This window comes from Oncorhynchus nerka, linkage group LG28 (genome assembly GCF_034236695.1).
Source record: "Oncorhynchus nerka isolate Pitt River linkage group LG28, Oner_Uvic_2.0, whole genome shotgun sequence".
Classification (NCBI taxonomy): Eukaryota; Metazoa; Chordata; class Actinopteri; order Salmoniformes; family Salmonidae; genus Oncorhynchus; species Oncorhynchus nerka.
In genome coordinates this window covers 32,512,488-32,537,103 of record NC_088423.1, presented here as the reverse complement: position 1 = coordinate 32,537,103, position 24,616 = coordinate 32,512,488, and the positions used below count along the sequence as shown (strand labels likewise).

Below are 24,616 nucleotides of genomic sequence, written 5' to 3'. Positions count from 1 at the left end.
TCACAACGCCAGCCATCAGCAGGACCCAAAGACGGATACAACCACTATTCACACACACACACACACGATAGCACACACACGTGCACAGAACAAATACGAACACACACACACACAGGAATGCACCCACCTGCATTGATTAACACAGACATAAACACCACTTAGCACTTTCTTGATATACAAATGTAACCCTCTGGTTACCTTTTAATTGTTTAACCGGGACTAACAGGTATTATTTACTGTGTGCTGACATTGTTGCATGTTGGTCATATTTGGGAGACTGACCGGTTGCTAGGCAACAGTGTGAAAAGTGCAAGAGAAGACTCATGAAAACTACAAGCTATCAACATTTGCTAAATAGTTGTTTCAAGCAGTTTATAGTAGTGTAATTCGCTCATCAGTGCAAATGAATGTAGTATACAGTTGAAGTCAGAAGTTTACATACACCTTAGCCAAATACATTTAAACTCAGTTTTTCACAATTCCTGACAATTAATCCTAGTAAAAATTCCCCGTCTTAGGTCAGTTAGGATCACCACTTTATTTTAAGAATGTGAAATGTCAGAATAGAGAGAATGATTTATTTCCTCTTTTATTTCTTTCATCACATTTCCAGTGGGTCAGAAGTTTACATACACTCAATTAGTATTTGGTAGCATTGCCTTTAAATTGTTTAACTTGGGTCAAACGTTTTGGTTAGCCTTCCACAAGCTTCCCACAATAAGTTGGGTGAATTTTGGCCCATTCCTCCTGACAGAACTGGTGTAACTGAGTCAGGTTTGTAGGCCTCCTTGCTCGCACACGCTTTTTCAGTTCTGCCCAGAGATTTTCTATAGGATTGAGGTCAAGGCTTTGTGATGGCCACTCCAATACCTTGACTTTGTTGTCCTTACGCCATTTGCCACAACTTTGGGAGTATGCTTGGGGTCATTGTCCATTTGGAAGACCCATTTGCGACCAAGCTTTAAATGTCTTGAGATGTTGCTTCAATATATCCACATAATTTTCCTTCCTCATGGCGCCATCTATTTTGTGAAGTGCACCAGTCCCTCCTACAGCAAAGCAACCCCCACAACATGATGCTGCCACCCCTGTGCTTCACAGTTGAGATGGTGTTCTTCTGCTTGCAACCCTCCCCCTTTTTCCTCCAAACATAAGGATGGTCATTATGGCCAAACAGTTCTATTTTTGTTTCATCAGACCAGAGGACATTTCTCCTAAAAGTACGATCTTTGTCCCCATGTGCAGTTGCAAACTGTAGTCTGGCATTTTTAAAGCGGTTTTGGAGCAGTGGCTTCTTCCTTGCTGAGCGGCCTTTCAGGTTATGTCGACATAGGACTCGTTTTACTGTGGATGTAGATACTTTTGTACCAGTTTCCTCCAGCATCTTCACAAGGTCCTTTGCTGTTGTTCTGGGACTGATTTGCACTTTAGGTAAACATCTGACCCACTGGAATTGTGATACAGTGAATTATAAGTTAAATAACCTGTCTGTAAACAATTGTTGGAAACATTACTTGTGTCACGCACAAATTAAATGTCCTAACCGACTTGCCAAAACTATAGTTTGTTCACAAGACATTTGTGGAGTGGTTGAAAAACGGGTTTTAATGACTCTAACCTAAGTGTATGTAAACGTCTGACTTCAACAGTATATGATGAATATTTAGTTGAGCATCCCCGATCACAGTGAGGATAGCGAGGGATTTATTGCTTGTACTTGTGGAAAGTCTCTCGCTAAATAGTAGAAAGCAGATTATTCAGTCGACGTTCCTATCGGACCTAGACTACATCATCTATATGAACAGCTGCCACTTCATTAAAGCCACCAGATGCAGTTTATCATGGTCACCCGTAATAAAGCACAGTGCGCTATTTTTGTACTCGTCACTGCATTCTCTACCAGAAAGTTGTTTGACTCTCTTTGATGTCACACAGGTTGATACATAGCTATGTTTCCATTTAAAAAGCTATTTTACAAAAAAGTCCCACTGTACTTAACATCATTACTAAAATTTAGACATACGAGTTCCCACACCCGGTCTCAGGGATGGCTAACTCTGTAAATTCCTTTGAGTTAGGTAAATCAGCTTGTAGTTTTCTTGCACCTTATTTGTGGAACAATCTTAAAACTTATTTAACATTTGATATTCTGGTGCCTCTAGTGCAATTCAGAAAGCTGATTGAGGACCTTATTACTGATGAATGTGTTTGCTTTTGAGGACTGCGTTTCTCTTTCTGCTCGCATTTTGATGTGTATTTTCTGTCATTTGTCATTCAGGGCTCATCTGTAAGAGACGTTGGTCTCAGTAAGACTCCCTGACAAAATAAAGGTTAAATAAAATAAATACAAAATATAAACTGTCTCTGACTGAGAGGATCAACTGTAATCAACAGGCTCCACTTTCTGCCTCTCGACCGTATGCTAAAATGCTGACCACACCGCTCGCTTGTTTTTAGACATTTTTGCAAATATATTGAAAATTAAATACCTAATTTACATAAGTATTCACACCCCTGATATGTTAGAATCACATGTTGCAGCAAATACAGCTGTGAGTCTTTTTGAGTAACCTGGATAGTGCATAATTTACACATTATTACAAAAATTATTCAAGTACTGTCAAGTTGGTTGTTGATCATTGCTAGACGGTGATTTTCATGTCTTGCCATAGATCTTCAAGACGATTTAAGTTAAAGCTGTAACTAGGCCACTCAGGAACATTCAATGTTGTCTAAGCAACTCCAGTGTACATTTGGCATTTGGTTATTGTCATGCTGAAAGGCACATTTGTCTCCCAGTGTCTGTTTGAAAGCAGACTGAACCAGGTTTCCCTCTAGAATTTTGCCTGTGGTTAGCTCTATTCCGTTTATTTTTATAAACCCCCAAAAAACTCCCTAGTCCTTGCCGATGACAAGCATACCCATAACATGATGCAGCAACCACCATGCTTGAAAATATGAAGAGTAATAACTACGTGATGTGTTGTGCTGGATTTGCCCCAAAAACAATGCTTTGTATTCAGAACATAAAGTTAATTTATTTTGCAGTTTTACTTTAGTGCCTTATTGCAAACAGGATGCATGTTTTGGAATATTTTATTTTGTACAGGCTTCCTTCTTTTCACTATGTCATTTAGGTTAGTACTGTGGAGTAATTACAATGTTGTTGATCCATCTTCAGCTTTCTCCTACCACAGCCATTAAACTATAAACTGTTTTTAAAGTCACCATTGTCACCAGCTTTCCTCTTCGGCAACTGAGTTAGGAAGGACGCCTGTATCTTTGTAGTGACTGGGTGTATTGATACACTATCCAAAGTCTAATGAATAACTTCACCATGCTCAAATGGATATTCAATGTCTGCTTTTGTTTTACCCATCTACCAATAGGTGCTCTTCTTTGTGAGGCATTGGAAAACCTCCCTGGACTTTGTGGTTAAATCCGTTTTTGAAATTCACTGCTTGACTGAGGGACCTTACACATAATTGTATGTCTGTGGTACAGAGATGAGGTAGTCATTCAAAAACCCTGTTAAACACTATTATTGCACAACTTGTTTAGGCGTGCCATAACAAAGGGGTTGAATACTTATTGACTCAAGACATTTAAGATTTTTATTTTGTATTAATTTGTAAAGAAATCTAAAAACATAATTCCACTTTGACATTATGGGGTATTGTGTGTTGGCCAGTGTCACAAAATCTAAATGTAATCCATTTTAAATTCAGGCTGTAGCACAACAATATGTGGAAAAAGTCAAGGGATGTGGATACTTTCTGAAGGCACTGTATTATATTTCCAACTGGGTAAACTAAATATTCTTCAGGGTTTATTACCTACTAGGTGGAAGCACTGGACCATTTTATTTATGGTTAGGCCCACCCAGTCCACACACTCATTTTCACATGCTGCCTGCTTACAGACCACATAATTTATTATTGCCACACACTTAGATACCACTGTAGGTCCAAACTGACATGAACTCCAGTACCTCAGAAGAGAGGGCTACAAATGGAGGCACTGCTGAGATGGTTAACATGAGATAATGGATGAGCAACGATTAAACAACAGGACTGTACATGAAGGCAGTGCAGTGAACAGTGAATATAAAACATTGAAAAGACTATCCCCCTATCAGAAGGCCAACTATTAGTGGCGATATCAAGCCATTTGGGAACCCTCTCATTTTAACAGCGAGTTCCAATTGCTCAGAGGGAAAGAGATTGGAGATTAATATAGAAAAGCTGAAACAGTGGAAGGACAAAAAAAAAAAACTACAGGCCTTCATGGTGAGTAAGTAGATCTCAGATAGCAAGCTGAAGAACCTTGTCAAACCCCAAGCCACAGCCTCAAGACCTGAATACATCATTGAAGCCATGGTGAAGGTTCTGAAGGAAGCTATGACATCTCACTACGAGGCCAATCCGTACAGAAGACTGCAGACTTTCAATGGCACGGTGTAAATGCCCTTTGGGGAAGAGGACATGGATGGAACAAGTAAACCAGATGTTGCCTGAGTGGCAATACTCCAACCAGGAGAAGAGAAAGAGACTCATCAAGAGTTTCAAGGCCCCTGCTCTGAGTGTGGCTACAGCGCTAAGAGCTAACCACAAAGATGCATTGGTAGAGGACTAATTGAACATACTGGAGCACACATACGGCACAGCAGAGTCATGGGAGCACCTCTACTACAAGTTTGAGGGCCTGCGACAGAAACCTGGGGAAAAGATCTCTGATTTCCTCCATTGACTAGAGAAGTCGTCACAGAAGGTCAGAGTGAAGAGGCATTGATGAGTCCAGGGTCGACGTCGCACAAGTTAACCAGATCATCAAGGGAGTGATGTACAACACTGATATCCTGGTGCATCTTCAACAGAGAGAGAAGAGAGAGGCCACCTACATTTCCAGTTCGACTGCAAAAGCTGAGGGAAGAAGAGAAGCACTCTCATAGAATCCCAGTATCCCAAGTCCAACCTCAGAAAGAGACAACATTAACTGCTGGGACCGAAATCAAAGCTCTCTGCAGACAGGTGGAAGAACTGAAGTCTGTCATAGCAGTAATGAAGGTGACCCTGGCTGAAGGCAACATCGAGGTTTACATGAGGTTCAACTCTGCTTAGAGGCTCTGTACTGTGAGCTGCCAGCTTCTGTCCTGATAACCAGCAGTGTGGTTACTGTATCTGCTGAAGATGGCAGCAGCATCTCCCCTCTAAGGGTGAAGAATGAAAGCACTGAGGCAGTCACACTACAACCCAATCTTAAGTTGGCCGAACTGCATCCAGTAGCTCACATAACCCACACAGAAGTCACCAGTAAAGAAGAAACCCTCAACCCTGACCTCCTTGACTTCGGCAACTTTCCCGTTCCCCCACAATGGAAAGAACGGTTGCAAAGGAGACTGAAGGAATGGGCCAAAGTGTTTTCTTTAAACGAATCGGAGGTGGCTTGTGCAAGTGGAGTGGAACACATGCTCAGACTCACCAATGAATGACCATTGAGCGAGAGGTTCCGAAGTATGGCGCCCACGGATGTAGATGATGTTTGGAAACACTTGAGAGCTGACGGACTATCTGTCTGTCTGTCAGGGATCAAGTAGTTCTCCATCCTCGATCATTGCAGTGGCTATTACCAGATCCCCATGCACAAGGCTAACAAGGAGAAGACCGTGTTTATCTGCCCTCTTGGTTTCTACCAATTAGAGAGGATGCCTCAAGGAGTCACTGGAGCCCCAGCTACTTTCCAACTATTAATGGAGAAGGCTGTCAGCTACATGAACCTCCTTGTGTGCTGGTCTACCTGGACAACCTCGTCGTATTTGGGAAAACCTTGGAGGAACATAAGGAAAGGCTGATGAAGGTCCTGGACCAAAAAAACTCAAGGCCCTCTAGTCATTTCTGGGTTGTGCGGATACTACTGGAGGTCCGTGAAAGGATACGCTGTCCAGAAGTTATGCCCCCAAGACGGGGGCCAAAAATGGCAAGCCCATCACTCCCCCTGGAGTAAACTACCTAAAGGAGAAAGAGCTGTTTAGAGAACTATGGATAGCAGAGTGTGAGAGCCTTCCAGAACATCATTGAATGCCTCACCAGCTCACCTGTGCTTGCATTTGCTGTCCCTGAGAAGCCCTACATCTTGCACAACCGACACCAGTCTTAGTGGACTGGATGGATTGCTGTACCAGGAGTACTCTGAGGGAAGGAGACCAGTGGATTATGCAAGCCGGGGCTTGTCCAGGACAGAGATTAAATATTCAGCGCACACGCTTGAGTTCATGGGGTTAAAGTGGGCCATGTCGGACAAGTTTCATGATTATCTGTACGGAGCAAAGCTCTTGGTGCCCACGGACAATAACCACTTCACCTACGTGCAAACCACCGCCAAGCTGAATGCCACAGGCCAGAGGTAGATGACCACTCTCACCAACTACGAGTTCAAGTTGCAGTACAGGCCAGGGCGAGTGAACATTGATGCCGACTCCCTGTCAGGATGCTCACACATCAGTGCTGAAGAGGATGGAGACTGGGTTGAAATCCCCTCATCAAGGGAGTCAGAGCCATTTGCAGAGTAATGACTGCCAAAGTCTCTTCAGGCAGTATCTCTGAGAGGGCAACTGTGAACATAGGAGTCCCGCCCGGGGCTGTCCCTGAAGCCTTTGTGAAATTCACTACTCTGAAGATGGATGGGCTATCCTGCCTGAGTCCTGAGGATCAGTGATGCTCACAGCTCTGGGACCAAGTGATATCCACAGTCAGCCAGGCCCTGGGGTTAAGAAAGGAACCCTTCCTAAGCAGAAACACAAACCCAGAAGAAGCCTTTCTCGTGAGGTCATGAAACATGCTGTACAAGGAAAGGATGTTTAAGTCCAAGGTCCCAAATTACAAACAGGTGTCAAATAAAGGGAGACAAGGCCGACAGAAGAGGAACGTTTGATGACACGTCCTTCTGAGAAACTTGGATATGTTTGGGAGGGGCGATGGCTTGGATGGTGATGGCTCGAATAATCAGTCATCTGAGCCAATGGCAGAGCCATAGATTTAGCAGACTGCACCCGGTCATACGAGGACAGGACTTACTTCCTGCTCTCAGAGCTTAGTGGAGCAAAACTAAGGTGATTTTAGAGGGAGGATGTTACACAGCTAAGATCGAGCTCATACATTAGTGAAGAGGAGTCTGAACAGATTCAATGTAAAGTCAGTGAGCTAAGAAGAGAAAAAACAGTTTTTTGGAAGCTAAAGATAAAAAGCTGTAAGAAACAAATTAAGTAGCACAGACCTCTGGGAATGAGATGAAAGCAAAAAAACTCTACAGAAGCAGGCAGGCAGAGCATGCAGAGCGAGGCGGGTGGAAAGGACAGGACTGGCAGAGCAGTGACTGTATGCTAGCAGGATAGTCCATATCTCAAAACATCTTCCATAAGTTGATTAATTGGTATAATTTATGGTAAAGCCTCAACCCTTAGCTACCTCTTCCAATTCAAATGAGCTTGAAAGTGAATTATGACAACATTTTTATTGTTTTGTGACTACAGCCCCTGCGATAAAACGCCCAGTGATATCCACCATCAGCCAGGCCCTGGGGTTAAGAAAGCAGCCATTCTTAAGCAGAAACACAAAGCCAGAAGAAGCCATTCTCCTGGGGTCATGGGACATGCTCATACAGAGATGGAGTGCTGTACAGGAACCCCAAGGCCTCCCGTTCAGTTTGACAGAGACAGCTGGTCCTGCCCCAAGAGTACCACCATGCTGTTATGAAGTCACCGCATGATGATATGACTTGTCCAAGCAAGATTTTACTGGCCTCGCATGTCTTGCGACATTGAGCAACACTGCATGAACTGTGCAAGGTGTATCCATTGGAAGACACTACCCCCATGGGCCGCTGAGCTTGTCACCCATGGAGCTGGTCTGCATAGACTTCCTGACAGTGGAGAATGACAGCAGAAACATCAGCAACATCCTCATCATTACAGACCACTTCACCCACTATGCCCAGGCATACCCTCCTACCAAGGACCAGCTTGTAAGCACAGTGGCCAAAGACGTGGGAGAAGTTCTTTGTACACTATAAACAAGAGTCCACTACAGTCAAGGAAGATACTTCGAGAGCCAACTGATCCACCAAATGCTAACCCTTGTGGGGGTAAAGAAGTCAATAACCTCTCCCTATCATCCTCAAGGGAACGCAAAGGTGGAATGATTCAACCCTATGCTGCTGAACATGCTTGGCACTCTGGGTCCAAGCAGACGTCCACCTGGGGCCAGCATATAGCTCACCTTGTGCACGCCTACAACTGCACAAAGAACGACTCCATTGGTTTCTCACCATACCACCTCATGTTTGTTTGGGAGAGAGTTAAGGCTACCAGTCCACCTGTGTTTCGGAGTGAGCCCTGAGGGAAGCCCTTCAAGTGACTAACTGCAGTACACAGTCAAGCTCAAAGACCAGCTACATGAGGCGTACAACCTTGCATGAAGTGCTGCAGGGTGGAAAAATGCTGCAAAGAAGGATCATGGGGACAAGAAGGTGAAGCATTAAGACCTCCAGCCTGGAGTCCTCCTCCAAAATGTTGGCGTGCCCGGAAAGCACAAGATAGCCAACTGATGTAAGACTGAGCCATACCTCATCTCAAAGAAGCTCCCAGGCCTACCCACCTAGCAGGTAAAGCCGGAAAATGGCCGTGGACCAGTGAAAACCCTGCACAGGAACCACCTGCTGCCCATTAGCCAGATAGTGGAGCACACTGATCAAGAGGAAACTCTGCCAGCCACAGGAGGAGGAAAACTGAACAGCCCACAGGGAGCGTTGCTATCCAGTCCCCATCCCCTTGCTGTCGGATGGATTTGAGGCAGAGGAAAGCAATTCAGAGGATGACCTTACCAGGCAGTTTCTAAATCCAGAAGGAGGAAACTGTCCTGCCCTCCAGGTCAACAGTGGACACTCGGGCCATCCCAAAACTGCCAGTAGTTAAGCGGTCTCAACCGTTTGGGGAAGGCCCTTTCCTGATTCAACATGACCATGCCCTCAAGCGAGGTCCACACAGAAATGGTTTGTTGAGATCGGTGTGGAAGAACTTGACTGGCCTGTACAGAGCCCTGACCTCAACCCATTCAAACACCTTTGGGATGAATTGAAACGCCAACTGTGAGCCAGGCCTTATCGCCCAACATTAGACGCCGACCTCACTAATGCTCGTGGCTGAATGGAAGCAAGTCCCCATAGCAATGTTCCAACATCTAGTGGAAAACCTCCCCAGAAGAGTGGAGGCTGTTATAGCAGCAAAGGGTGGACCAATTCCATATTTATGCCCATGATTGTGGAATGAGATGTTCGACTAGCAGGTGTCCACATACTTCTTTCATTTGAGTTGTCCCATTGTAACTGAAGAGGACCGTTTGTTTTTTTGTGGTTTTCATAAAAAGGAACTGTGTCGAGCCGTATCAGTGTGTTTCATTGGTACAGCCATAGGTCCATTGACTAGTGGTTTCCATTTGCACGCTGCATAATCCGGGTAGCCATTTGATTAGCTGTTCAGGAGTCTTATGGCTTGGGGGTAAAAGCTGGTGAGAAGCCTTTTATTCCTAGACTTGGCACTCCGGTACCGCTTGCCATGCGGTAGCAGAGAGAACAGTCTATGACTGGGGTGGCTGGAGTCTACAATTTTGAGGGCCTTCCTCTGACACCGCCTGGTACAGAGGTCCTGGATGGCAGGCAGCTTAGCCCCAGTGATATACTGGGCCGTATGCACTACCCTCTGTAGTGCCTTGCGGTCGGAGGTTGAGCAGTTGCCGTACCAGGCAGTGATGCAACCAGTTAGGATGCTCTCGATGTTGCAGCTGTCAAACCTTTTGAGGATCTGAGCATCCATGCCAAATCTTTTTAGTTCTCTGAGGGGGAATAGGCTCTGTCGTGCCCTCTTCACGACTTTCTTGGTGTGTTTGGACCATGTTAGTTTGTTGGTGATGTGGACACCAACAAACTTGAAGCTCTCAACCTGCTCCGCTACTGCCCCGTCGATGAGAATGGGGGCATGCTCGGTCCTCCTTTTCCTGTAGTCCACAATCATCTCCTTTGTCTTGATTACGTTAAGGGATAGGTTTTTATTCTGGCACCACCCTGCCAGGTCTCTGACCTCCTCCCTATAGACTGTCCCGTCATTGTCAGTGATCAGGCCTACCACTGTTGTGTCGTCTGCAAACTTAAATGATGGTGTTGGAGTCGTGCCTGGTCATGCAGTTGTGGGTGAACAGGGAGAACAGGGGACTGAGCACTCACCCCTAAGGGGCTCCAGTGTTGAGGATCAGCGTGGCAGATGGGTTGTCACCTACCCTTACCACCTGGGGGTGGCCAGTCAGGATGTCCAGGATCCAGTTGCAGAGGGAGTTGTTTAGTCCCACGATCCTTAGCTTAATGATGAGCTTTGAGGGCACTATGGTGTTGAACACTGAGCTGTAGTCAATGAATAGCATTCTCACGTTGGTGTTCCTTTTGTCCAGGTGGGAAAGGGCAGTGTGGAGTGCAATAGAGATTGCATCATCTGTGGATCTGTTTGAGCGGTATGCAAATTGGAGTGGGTCTAGGGTTTCTGGGATAATGGTATTAATGCGAGCTATGACCAGCCTTTCAAAGCACTTCATGGCTACGGGTCTGTCATTTAGGCAGGTTACCTTAGTGTTCTTGGGCACAGGGACTATGGTGGTCTGCTTGAAAGATGTTGGTATTACAGACACAATCAAGGACATGTTGAAAATGTCAGGGACGACACCTACCAGTTGGTCAGCACATGCCTGGAGCACCCGTCCTGGAAATACGTCTGGACAAGCGGGTTTGTGAATGTTGACCTGTTTAAAGGTCTTACTCACGTCGGCTACGGAGAGAGTGATCACACAGTCGTCCAGAACAGCTGATGCTCTCATGCATGCCTCAGTGTTGCTTTCCTCGAAGCGAGCATAGAAGTGATTTAGCTCATCTGGTAGGCTCGTGTCACTGGGCAGCACGTGGCTGTGCTTCTCTTAGTAGTCTGTAATAGTTTGCAGGCCCTGCCACATCTGACGAGCGTCGGAGCCGGTGTAGTACGATTCAATCTTAGTCCTGTATTGGCGCTTTGCCTGTTTGATGGTTTGTCTGAGGGCATAGCGGGATTTCTTATAAGCGTCCTGGTTAGAGTCCCGCTCATTGAATATGGCAGTTCTACCCTTTGGCTCAGTGCGGATGTTGCCTGTAATCCATGGTTTCTGGTTGTGGTATGTACGTACAGTCACTGTGGGGACGACGTTGTTGATGCACTTATTGTAGAAGCCAGTGTCATGACGTTGACCTGGGGGTAGGTTCATGACAGTCATAAATACCTCTTTCCCACTTTTCCTCTCTCTACCCTACTGATTTTACATTTGCAAAACCCTTGGTTAACATAGAGATTCTGGGAACATCAGTAAGAGGGGGGAAATGAACTATATTCTGGTAATCCGACCAATTGACCATATGTGGTGGTACTTAATTAATATGATGTCAGTTCGGTTGTCATCTGAGACATTCTCATCAATGATAAGATGACAAACTCTACAGTGGAAAGTCTACACATCAGAGTTATCAGATTCACATGGAATTGTTGTTCAATTTAAATGTTTGAATATGAAATCATTCGTGATGGGATGAAATGTGATTTTAGCTTCTAAAATGTGAGATTTGGGTTTTCATAAGGTAGGGCTCTGCTCAATCAGTGGCCCGCCCCTGTGAAGGGACATGGGCTATAAAACTTTTCAAACACGCCCTCCTCTCCCTTCCTATATAAAGCCTTGACGACAATGTAACCGCCTGTTCCGAGGATGTGAGGACGATGGTCCGATGTCAGAATGGTTCAGATAATAGAACGAAGCCAACATCAGCGTGAGCTTTGGTTGAGAATGGTATGATTTGTAAGTCGCTCTGGATAAGAGCGTCTGCTAAATGACTTAAATGTAAATGTAAATGTATGAACTTTGAACTCTTATTCACTACAGAATTGATACCTCCTAGCCGTTGAGTTGGCAACAGCAGCTGCAAACGCAGGTTAGGAAGGAACAGACAGAGTATCCCGTCTACCACACAACGATGTTACTACAACATATCTAATTTACCAGCAGAGATATTCTTCAAAGGACAAAGGACTCGGTTTGGCAACACAGCCTTCCATCTACCACCAACCTACTGAAGCGCAGCTCAGAGTAAATATTTATTGCATTTTCCTTTTCCAAATGGGCGGTAATTTAGAATGCATAAGATATTGTATTTACGATAGCACAGCTTCGCCTTTTGTTCCTCAGTCTTCCTGCTCTTTCACTCAAACCCAGACCCTTTTCTTTTGTGTAACAAGCTGTCATATCCGTTCCGCCCCCTAGGGACATTTTCCTTTATGACGTCATTTGAAATCGAGGTAATAATTCATTCTTTGTATATGTAATTCTGTGTGATTAGTTAGGTATTTAGTAAATAAATAATGAAACCCAATTTTGTATTGCTGATTCAACTTGTTAGCCAGGGTTCATGCAGATAACCAAGAATTTACAACTTTCAGATGAGACTGAATTAAGGTGACGATTAATATTGACTATTGATGTAAAATATTACTAGGTCTTTAAGAGTTTATTCGGAAGATAACAGCTCTATAAATATTATTTTGTGGTGCCCCGACTCTCTAGTCAATTACATTTACATGATTAGCTCAATCAGGTAATTTTAATTACGGATAAATTATTTTATAGAATAGCATGTCATATCACTTAATCCGGCATAGCCAAAGACACGACACCAGTGACTGATGTGGTGTACTCCTCAATGCCATCAGAGGAATCCCGGAACATATTCCAGTCTGTGCAAAACAGTCCTGTAGCTTAGCATCTGCGTCAACTGACCACTTCTTTATTAACCGAGTCACTGGTGCTTCCTGCTTTAGTCCTTGCTTGTAGGCAGGAATTAGGAGGATGGAATTATGGTCAGATTTGCCAGATTGGCGGGGGGGTATGCGTTTCTGTGTGTGGTGTAAAGGTCGTCTAGAGTTGTTTTCCCTCTGGTTGCACAGTTAACATGCTGATAGAAATTAGGTAAGACTGATTTCAGTTGTCCTGCATTAAAGTCCCCGGCCATGAGGAGTGCTGCCTCTGGGTGGGAGTTTCCTGTTTTCATGGTATTTTGCCAATATATCACGGCCAAGGGCTGTTCTTATGCATGACACAACACGGAGTGCCTGGACATAGCCCTTAGCAGTGGTTTGGCCATATACTGTACTACAAACCCCTGAGGTGCCTTATTGCTTTTATAAACTGGCTACCAATGTAATTAGAGCTGTAAAAATAAATGTTTTGTCATACCCATGGTATACGGTCTGATACCACAGCTGTCAGCCAATCGGCATTCAGGGCTTGAACCACCCAGTTTCTAACACCTACTGGGTGAAGGTACTGCACTACTTTATTCAAGGTTAGGCCCGCCCAGTCCGCACTCCACACAAATTCATACCCACCCACATTCCTTGCCATCTACTGTACATTTTCACACACATCAGTGGATTTAAGTAGACACATTTCTTTTTAATCCACACAGCTTATAAAATGAAATCCCTTTACCAACTGTGCACTCGCACATTATACAGTTTATTTTTTATTTATTTTTTACAAATAACCATTCAAAATGCTCAAATAAAATACTTGTTGAAAAAAGTGTTTTAAATACCAGATACCCAAATACACATGTATTTAAGCCCAGGTCTGATTAGCACATGCAAAATACATTCTTGAAAGAGAGATCGAAAGCGTGCGAGAAACGAGAGAGGAGTACTGGGTGGTCAGCTGACCTGGAAGCGGAGGATGATGGTCCAGATGAGGCCAAGGGTGAGGCGGTGGTTGCCGTCGACGATGTCATGAGAGCCCATGTTTTCTAGGTGGACCCTCTGCTCCTTGAGGAACTGCAGGGCCTTGTCCACGTTCTCCAGGCAGTGGATACGCATGCGCCCCTTAGTGGGCTTGGGCTGCAGAGGGGAAAGAAAGAGTGGGATAGGTGGTATTAACACAGGCAAATTACATTAGTGTCACTCAAACTCGTCATGTAACTGATATTCTACTGCCAACAATCTAAACTGTTTGGTTTTGTGTATTGTAACTCCCTTGGCTGATGACCTACTTAGCAGACTTCTTTAATCCTTGAGGTAGGCAGATTTAGGATTTACCTGTGTCTATTACACAACAACAATAAAAAATAATGTACATTATATACAGGGACATATCTATGGTACATCAGTGAATGGTGTGGCTGTTGAGGAGACTAAATTACTTGGTGATACCTTAGATTGTAAACTGTCATGGTGTAAACATTTAGATTCTATGGTTGTGAAGATGGGGAGAAGTCTGTCCATAGTAAAGAGATGCTCTGCTTTTATGACACCGCACTCCAAAAAGCAAGGCTCTAGTTTGATCTTATATGGATTATTATCCAAAGAAAAACCTAGTTAAGCTGCAGCTGGCCCAAAACAGAGCGGCACGTCTTACTCTTCATCGTAATCAGAGGGCTAACATGAATACTAAGCATGCCAGTCTCTCTTGGCTAAGAGTTGAGGAAAGACTGATGGAATCACTTCTTGTTTTTATAAGAAACAATGTGTTGGAAAATCCAAAATGGTTTGCATAGTCAACTTACACAGCACTGACACAAACACTTCCCCCACCAGCCATGCCACCAGGGGTCTTTTCACAGTCCCCGGGGCCAACAAATTAAAGGAAACGTACAGTATTATTCAAAGCCTTATTCAAAGCCATGAGTGCGTGGAACTCCCTTCCATATCATATAGGGCAAGTGAATAGCAAACCTGGTTTCAAAAAACAAATAAAACAACACTTCACGGCACAACGCCTCTCCCCCATGTGACCTACTTGTTGTGTGGATGTACTGACATATGTGTAACTGATCGATGTATACACGCACACTACATGGAAATGTTTTTTTATGTAAATTGTAAAGTATTTCATCTGTAATGTATTTTTCGTTATGTGTCGGACCCCAGTAAGACTGGCTGTCGTCATTGGCGCCAGATAATGGGGATCCTGATATATCAAATACCCAATAACGTAAAAGTGGAATTATGTTTTTCTGAATTTGCACAAATTAATTCAAAATGAAAAGCTGAAATGTCTTTAGTCAAGTATTCACCCCCTTTGTTATGGCAAGCCTAAATAAGTTCAGGAGTAAAATGTGCTTTTAAGTAACATAATAAGTTGCATGGACTCTGTGTGCAATAATTGTATTTAACATCATTTTTTAATGACTACCTCATCTCTGTACCCCACATATACAATTATCGTAAAGGTCCCCCAGTCGAGTAGTGAATTTCAAAGACAGATTTAACCACAAAGTCCAGGGAGGTTTTCCAATGCCTTGCAAAGGAGGGAACCTATTGATAGATTGTTGTTTTTTTACCGGACATTGAATATCCTTTTGAGCATGGTGAAGATATTGATTACACTTTGGATTATGTATCAATACACCCAGTCTCAACAAAGATACAGGGCTACTCATTTTCTTCTTGCTTTCAAATAGGCACATTTTTCTCTTCTCTCCCCTGCAACTCTTTCCCGGGTCCTTGGTGTACAAGATAAAGTAGTGCTGTTTTCCATCAATATACCCGGTAAAATAATGGTTAATAAACAACTCTAAGGGGGTCCTATAAAATATGTGATTTTCCCCGCCAAAATTGTGTTTTGTATTTTCCCAAACTATGTTCTCGGTTACATCTTTCCTGCTTTTATATATTTTTTGTTTTCACTCTCAAAATTAAAATGGTTCATTTTTCAGGGGTCTGGAAGAAAACTAAACATTTTATATTTAATGTAATTCACCTAGCAAGTGAGGAATGTGCTAACATGCCGGTCTAGCAATGGTTCTGTACTGTTGCTGCTCATTTCATGGCAAAGTTTGCAAATAACAAATACAAATGATATACTTACTCATGATATACGCTAATCTGCCAGGTTAGCCTACTTTGCAGGTAACATTTAATTGAGAAGGTTTTGGGGAAAGTATATCTGTCAACCCACAAGACAGTTATCAAATCAACTTGCTACACATGGGGTGATTGACAAAACGCACCCACCACAGACAGACAGATGGGCAATATTGCTGGATATTAATTGGCGGATATTGTGTTAGGTTTGGCTTTTTAAGCCTTGTACTTTCAGCTACTCATAGGTGGGCTGCGAGCTACTGGTAGCTTGTGATCAATCTGTTGGAGACCCCTGCATTAATGAGCACCACTCTCCATATTTTCAAGCATAGCGGCGGCTGCATCATGTTATGGGTATGCGTGTAATCTTAAAAGGACTGGGGAGCATTTCAGGATGAGAAAGAAATGGAATGGAGCTAAGCACAGGCAAAATCCCAGAGAAAAAAAAACTGGTTCAGTCTGCTTTCCACCAGAAACTGAGAGATAAATTCACCTTTCAGCAGGACAAACTAAAACACAAGGCCAAATCTACACTGGAGTTGCTCACCATGAAGACAGTGAATGTTCCTGAGTGGCCGAGTTACAGTTTGGCTTACAGTAAATCTGCTTGAAAATGGCAAGACTTGAAAATGGTTGTCAAGCGAAGATCACAACCAATTTAACAGAGCTTTAAGTCTTTTGAAAAGAATGAATGGGCAAATATTATACAATCCAGGTATGCAAAGCTCTTAGATACTTACCCAGAACAGCTCACAGCTGTAATCACTGCCAAAGGTGATTCTAACAGGAGTGTGAATACTTATGTAAATGAGATATTTCTGTATTTAACTTCCAATAATTGTGCAATGTTTTCTAAAAACACATTTTCACTTTGTCATTATGGGTTATTGTGTGTAGATGGGTGAGAAAAATGTTTTTTAATCCATTTCGAATTCAGGCTGTAACACAACAAAATGTAGAATAAGTCAAGGGGTATGAATACTTTCTGAAGGCATTGTATGTCCAGAGACAGGTCATCTAAAGCTTTCCCAGGATTGGAGCCCATTCTCTATGGGTCATGACCTAGGAAGTACCCAGGGCCTGAACTTGTTGGGACAGCTGGAGAATACCAGTGGATATCTCCTCTGCCCAACATAAATAACACCAAACCAGAGATATACCCATCTGGCACTTTAATGTAGTGTTTGGTGGAGTGAACTCTAACATGGAATTCCTACTCTTCATGAAACAGTTGAGAAATGGGGGCTGGCTTGAATTCAGTCGTCTGACTTGAGATCATTTAGCAGGATGTTGTTCACTTCCCCACTGTTTCGCTCTCAAAGATCTCATTGATCATATCTGCCTTCCTTTCCTCCATCATAGAAAATCAACTGACATTTTTCCGTTTTGTTGTAGGTTTTTTTGCCTTACTTCCTCGAAACAGCCAAAAGAGAGGGAAGGACAAAGGACTCATATTTTGAAGGGACCACAGTAGACTGCATTCACTGGGAGTGAGTTGAAGCTGTGGTCAGATCTTTCTCACAGCGAAGCCCTGTGAGCTCCCTCAATGGAGGATCTTGGCACGTTCCACTGGAAATCACAAGGCAGAGGGTGATGGGGGGATTAAAGTGGTAGGGGCTGTAATCGGCCTTAATTGAGTTTTGATTCCAGAGCTGTCTGGACGAGTCCATCAGAGAACTGCCTTTCAAAAGCCACTGATGGTGAAGGGAGGGGTGAGGAGGGGAGGGGTGCATGAGCTAAATTGAGACATAGTTAATCAAACCTATCAGCGCTAACTTTGCTAAACCTCTCTTTTAGCGGCAATCCTGCCATGATAATTACTTCTCTCCCCTCCTTCAGCACAGCTGCTAAGATGGAAAAGTTCAGTATGAAGTTTGCTCTCTAACGTCACATGCGTAGTACTACTACTACTATAGTCAGTAATTATGTTTTGGTTTTGCCTTAATCTCTTTGACGCCAGTCTGGGCATAAGGTCTAACCTAGCTTGGCCTCTAGCATTCTGTAAGCACTCGGCCTGTCTTTGTGTAACCACATGCTATACTGCAACTTGCTCGGTGCATTGACTGTATAATTGGATCTGCATTAGTGTGTTTGTGGTACATGTAGGTTTTTTAAACGTGTATTTCTGTGTTTGTCAGATGCCTGGGTGGATCGCTCAGTGTACATTTGTGAGTGTGTCTGGTAGTGTATATTTCCATGATGTTTCCATGCGAGACAACAGGATCCATGTAACCTAATATATGTGACCCAGTCTGAAACTCTAGCAGAGCGTAAACCAATAGGACACGCTACTACTATCCACTTCACCCTTATATCTTTCTCTGCACTATCCTCAACCGAACTGCTCATAACCTCTCCATGGTATACAGGTAAAGACCATGACTTTACCAGGGCTGCTTTGAATACATTCTGTCCCAGAGGTGGAGAGAGTAGTTAAGGTGTGTCTGGTTTTATAAATGTTGACTCTGTAAGATATGACAAGGGAGTGATCTGTATATAACGTGTAACATAGCTATACATCAGAGTGGGTGAGATAGACGGGTTTGTGGTTAGAAACAAAACCAACGAGTGGGCAACTATGGGGCAAAACAGACTGGGCTGGCTTTGACTGTTGATAACATGTAAGCTATAGTTCATCTTCAAAGGTTTAATGAAAACAAATACATTTGCACAATGAGCAGTTAACTGTAACAATGTATTTTTAGAGACAACTAGCTAGAGAATTTTAGCCATATTAGCATAGACATGATATCACTCAAAACAACTCAAAACAAGACATGGTATCAACAACAAGATAAAACAAGCTGAAAAGAGATAATTCTGATTCCCCACAAGGCAGCTTCTTGTCATTGATGCTAGCCATCTGACCTTTCAGAATCATAACAATACACACCTTTCGGACACATTGAACAGCACGCATCATTTTCATGAAGTTGTCAGCCAACCCGTCTATACTGCTGAACCACAAACGTAGCACAGATTAGACCCGACATTCCTATGCTGTCCCTTAAACGACATAGCCACGTTAATTTGTATTGACGAAAACCTATAAAACTAGTAATTAAACAGACTTCAAAAACACAGGTCTCTGTTTGGCTTTCATACTTTGTTCGCTCATCACCTGAAGCACAAGACGGATATACATGCAGGCTAAGTCTTGCAGCCGAAGTCTTGCAGGTGTTTACAAGGTTTTGCGCATGTGCCAGGTGATAAAAATCTCAACACTAGTACGAGCCAAAGAACATACTTTTTTAGTCCGAGTACCTTACACGTTATGTTCAGAAGCGAATTGGCTCTGGCAGCCAAAACAACTAAATACAGATAAACGGGAATGGATTCTCATTTGCCGTACTGTTCTAGAATCAAAGCCCTCTACTTTCATATCACATAAAATAATTTCACAAATGCTAAATATACAATTACTGTATCTGTTTTATCCGGTTTTAACTTCAGTTGCAGCCGACAGTATCTTTCAGTTACAACACTGGCGTTCTTCTTCCGTTACACACAGTTGGTCGGAGAAACAGATGGCTTATAAGTACTCCTGTGGATACTTTTTCTCAAATTCCTACTCACAAAAGGACAAACCGAACAGACAATTGGTAGAGTAAATTGAAATTAAATTATATTCAACATTCTTGTTTGAGAGAGGAAGATTTACAGTTTAAGTTCAACTAGTAATTAAACTACATTTCGCTGAAGCTTTGTGGTAGTTGAACTAAATAAAAATCTAGGTAGTGTTTTCAGTAGTTAATTACTTTTTTGCCATGTAGCGTGTAGCTAACTCCTAGAACTACACCCTACTTTTTTACGCTAATATAAAACAAAATATGGGTGAAGTAGTCAAGAATTATATATTTTTTCATCTTTAGTTAAGTAAACAATAGTTTTCTTAAGGGTAGCTTAACTTCTTTCGTGGTTATGTAGTTGATAGTTTGGTAAACTATGACCTGGCCTAAGTATTTTGTGTTTTCTTTAATATTTTGGTCAGGCCAGGGTGTAACATGGGTGATTATGTGTTTGTCTTGTCTAGGGGTTTTGTAGATTAATGGGGTTGTGTTTAGTAGAGTAGTCTAGGTAAGTCTATGGTTGCCTAGAGTGGTTCTCAATCAGAGGCAGGTGTTTATCGTTGTCTCTGATTGGGAACCATATTTAGGCAGCCATATTCTTTGAGTATTTTCGTGGGTGATTGTTCCTGTCTCTGTGTATTTCACCAGATAGGCTCAGTCACTTGGTTTTTTCTTTTCAATTGTTTTGGAAGAGAAGAGAACGAGCGCCATTCTCCTTGCGGAGATGGTGCTAAATACATCAACACGGTCGGTCCCTGGGATTGGGCTGGCCAACACGATTCGGTTTGCTTGGAAGGAAAAGGAGTTTGAGCCTTTAGGACGGGAATCCTTTGGAAGGATAATATTGATGGGGATTCTAAAGCTGACGGTGAAGGACGTGTTTTGTTTCCAAGGCAACTCGTTGGAGGGAGCATACGACGTTGCACTATATACAGAGGAAAAACACGATGATATCCTGAGAAGGGCAAGAGCAGTGGGAGGTGAGAGGCCGATGTGCCACTACGAAATAACAAGCCTGGCGAAGAATAACTTTAGGGTTGTAACTGTAAACATTTACAACCCTTACGTTAGGACGAAGAGGTGAGGGCTTTTCTGGGGAGATACATGGATAACGTCTCCTCAGCAAGGCACCTCAAAGACTCCCTTGGGTTTTGGAATGGGAGGAGAGGCTTCCAGGCCCTCCTCAGAGAGGACCCAAAGGGACATGGTGGCTACCTCCATCCTCCTGCTATGTTCTCCCTAGGGGCTGACAGGGGGACGTTGTATTATGCACGTCAGCCCCCATTTTGCAGACGCTGTATGGCCTATGGTCACATATTCGCCTCATGCAGTGCAAGAAAATGCAGATTTTGTGCATCTGAGGATCACGAGGCGAGGGATTGTGACAAGCCTAAGACGTGCCATGGGTGTGGCTCGTCAGCACACCTGTGGAGGGTGCCCGGCCCGTCAGAGGTCATATGCGTCTGCGGCTGGGGGAGCAGGAGCGGGGGATGGGGAAGAAGAGGAGGGGAAGGAAGCACGCCTCATGACCAGAGTTCAGGTCCAGAGGGGAAGGCCACAAGGAAGGAGGAAGAGCCAGAAGCGGCGGATGGAAGAGAGAAGGAAACGGAAGGCACGGGAGTAGGAGAACCAGAAAAAGCGGCGGAAGAAGGCAACCGAGTGGAGGAGCATGAGAGAGAAGAAAGCGAGGGAGGAGTGGTGGAGAAGGAGACGGTGGAAGAGAAAGTGGACTGGGGGAAAGTGCCATGGTGGAAGAGATGAGGGTATGGTGGAGGAGCTGGCGGGGGGGGAGGGTGGTATCTCTTCACTGCCGCCATCACCAAAGAAGAGTATGAAGAGGAGGGGGCGATTGGCCGACAGTGAGGGGAAGGGATGGCCAAGAGAGTGATGGGGGCGGGAGAAACCTCTGGGTTGCTGCTGGTTTCCCCAGACCCTCAACTTCTGTTGGGTGGGGACACACATAACAAGACTCAGGACTGGGTACAAGAGGAGGTGGGGAGTTTTTTGTTTGGGGACTCAGCCTCCCCAATTTTTTTTCCAAACCAGCTGCAACACTGGGGAGGGGGAGGATTGTGGGGGTAGACCCAGGGTGCAGGGCACCCCGGAGCCAAACACTATTCCTGCATCCTGGGAGGGTGTGATGGAGGAAGAGGGGGGGATGTCGGGATTACGGATGGTGTTCTCACCGGTAGATATGGAGCAGGGGAGCATCGGGTGAGTCTCCTGTTTTATGTTTTTTTCTGTCTGGGTTTAGAATTTGAGTGTATTACATGTATTTATTTTTCATGGAGTCTAATTTTACTTTTGTTAGTTTAAATGTAAGGGGTTTAAGGGATTTTGTTAAGAGGAGGGCGGTTTTTAGTTATTTGGAGGGTGTGGGGTTTGATTTTTGTTTTTTACAGGAGGTTCACCAGTGTGATGGAGGGGATGTTATTAGGTTTAAGAGGGAGTGGGACAAGGGGGAGTCGGTTTGGGGTGTTGGGGGTGCACTCATCGGGGTAGGGATTTTGTGTGGGCACAGGGAGGTAAAAGTGGAGGATTCTTTTGTGGTAATGCAGGGGAGGGTTATAGGGGTGGATGTCACGATAAGGGATTGTAAATTTAGATTAGTGGTGGTGTATGGGCCACAGGTGTTGGCAGACAGAAGGGAGATGGTGGACTGTCTGACGCCCCTGTGTGTCACAAATAGGAAATTAGTGATAGGGGGATTTTAATACAGATTTAGGAAGAGGGGGATAGCAGTGCGGGCGCCATTGCCAGGCTAATGGCTTGCCATGGTTTGGTAGATGGTGGTCTGCACACTACTCCGAAAATGGACGGTCCTACATGGCGTAACTCCAGGGGGGTTGAGCGGAGGCTCGACTATATTTTTGTACCCAGGTCTTTGGGTAAGTTGTCTGGGCGGCTGTTGCCTGTTTTCTTTTCGGATCACGACGGGGTGCTCCTGCAGGTGGGGTCGCCAGTCTGCCTCTTTGGTAGAGGGTACTGGAAGCTAGATCGGGATGTGCTGGAGGAGCAGGCTTTTGTTGACGGGTTTTATGGTTTCTTTTGGAGGCTTGAGGGCCTCCGGTCCATGTGCGAGGGGTGTTAGAGTGGTGGGAATTAGTTAAGGTGAGGATTAGGGCTTTTATAATAGGGTATTGCAAGAGGAAAAAAAGGGAGGAGAGGAGGGAGGTGGATCGTATCCAGAGGTTAATTGAACTCGAATACGAGGCAGGAAACCTCGGCGGGTCGTTTGACTGGGAGAGATCCGCAACCCTAAAGGCGCAGCTCAGGGAGTTGCAGGAGCGGAAGGCTCGAGCTTTCCTGGAGCGTGCGCATAGTGGCTTTCTAGAACATAATGAGACTTGTTCTGCTATGTTCTTTAAGTTGGTTAGGGCAAGACAGAGTAGGAAGGTAATGCATGGTGTTAGGGAAGAAAATGGTAGTATAGTTAGAGAACCAGAGGATATGGTCAGGGTGACAACTGATCATTTCCAAGGTTTATTTAAGGAAAGGGAAATAGATGTAGAGCAGGGAAATGTGTTTTTAGAACACTTGTCCAGGCGGTTGCCGGAGGACATTAGAGAAGTGATGGAGGCCCAGATCTCACTAGAAGAGGTTGGGAGCGCGCTTAGGAGGATGGGAAAAGGGAAGGTGCCTGGGATAGATGGGCTGCCGGCTGAGTTTTATCTCAAGTTTTGGGGTATACTTGGACCAGTGGTCCTCGAAGTCTTGAAGGCCATCCTTGAGACGGGGGGTCCCGGGGGGATCAATGGCTGTTGGTGTGCTGTCACTTTTATATAAGAAGGGGGAAGTAACAGACCTTGGCAACTGGCGGCCGTTGACCATGCTGTGTGTAGATTACAAGCTACTTGCAAAGGTTTTAGCAGACCGGTTGCGCACAGCCCTTCCCTACGTCGTTCATGAGGATCAGACGTGCGGGGTAGAGGGCCGCTCTATTAGATGGAACCTACAGTTAATCAGGGACTCCATCGCTTGGGTTGAAGATAGAGGTCTGCCTTTAATGGTAGCAGCGCTAGATCAGGCGAAAGCCTTCGATCGCGTGAATAGATCCTTTTTATTCAGAGTGTTAGGTCGATTAGGATTTGGGGAGAAGTTTATAGGATGGATTCGTACATTATATGTCGGAGCGGGGTGCTGAGTTAGTGTAAATAGTCACTTGGGTGATGTTTTTGACCTCTCGTCTGGGGTCAGGCAGGGGTGCCCACTCTCGGCTCTCCTCTTCGTTCTGTACATGGAGCCTCTGGGGGCTGCCATTAGGGCAGACACAGGGGTGGAAGGTTTGCTGATCCCTGGAAGTGGTGGGCTGCGTGTTAAGATGACGCAGTACGCCGACGACACTTCCTTGCTGTTGTGCAAGGACTCGTGCCTGACAAGGTCCCTTGCCATCTTTGGGGATTTCACCCGAGCGTCGGGAGCAGTTCTGAACCATGCAAAGTCTTCAGTCAAGTTTTTCGGAAGATGGCGCGGTAGAACGGATGTGCCTGGGTGGTTCTCTCTGTGAGGGGGCCCTGAGGATTCTCGGGGTCCATTTTGAGACCTCCGGCTCAGCGACGCTAAACTGGAACATGCGTATCGCAGTGGTACAGAGGAAGCTAGCAATGTGGAAAGCTAGGTATTTGTCTTTTATGGGCAAAGTCCTGGTCCTAAAGGTGGATGTGTTGCCGTCTCTTTTGTATTTGGCATACATCTACCCATTGCCGGCTTGTCTGAGGAGGCCTCTAGTGAAGCTTGTGTTTCAGTTTATGTGGAGTGGCAGGTGCGAGTGGGTCGCCAGGGCACGCATGATCTGTCCCATCGGGGGAGGGAGGTAGGGGTACCACATTTCCCCCTCAAGCTGGACTCAATTTTTGTTTCCTTCTTGTAAACGGAGCTTGCTCAGCCAGTGATACACCCGTCCGGTTACCTCCTGCGGGTGTTTTTCTCGTATCAGGCGAGAAGCATAATGGTGTGGTCTAACACGGGTCCTCGGGCGGAACAGCTGCCGTGGCACTTTGGTCATGCGGCCAAGTGGCTGCGTGCGCACCCTGAGGTTGAAGTTGCCCAGTAGGTTTAGATCACAGGCACCTGTACGAGGAGG

The 24,616-nt window shown here is 44.7% G+C and overlaps 1 protein-coding gene across 2 annotated transcripts in view; it reads right to left on the bottom strand.

Moving 5' to 3' along the window:
* LOC115113135 (spectrin beta chain, non-erythrocytic 1) overlaps nt 1-24,616 on the bottom strand; it is a 131,692-nt gene that overhangs the window by 42,196 nt on the left and 64,880 nt on the right. For both annotated transcript variants that reach the window (XM_029640425.2, XM_029640424.2), the window contains one exon: nt 13,826-13,999. In XM_029640425.2, coding sequence (XP_029496285.1) covers nt 13,826-13,999 — 174 coding nt within the window. The remainder of the gene's footprint in view (nt 1-13,825; nt 14,000-24,616) is intronic.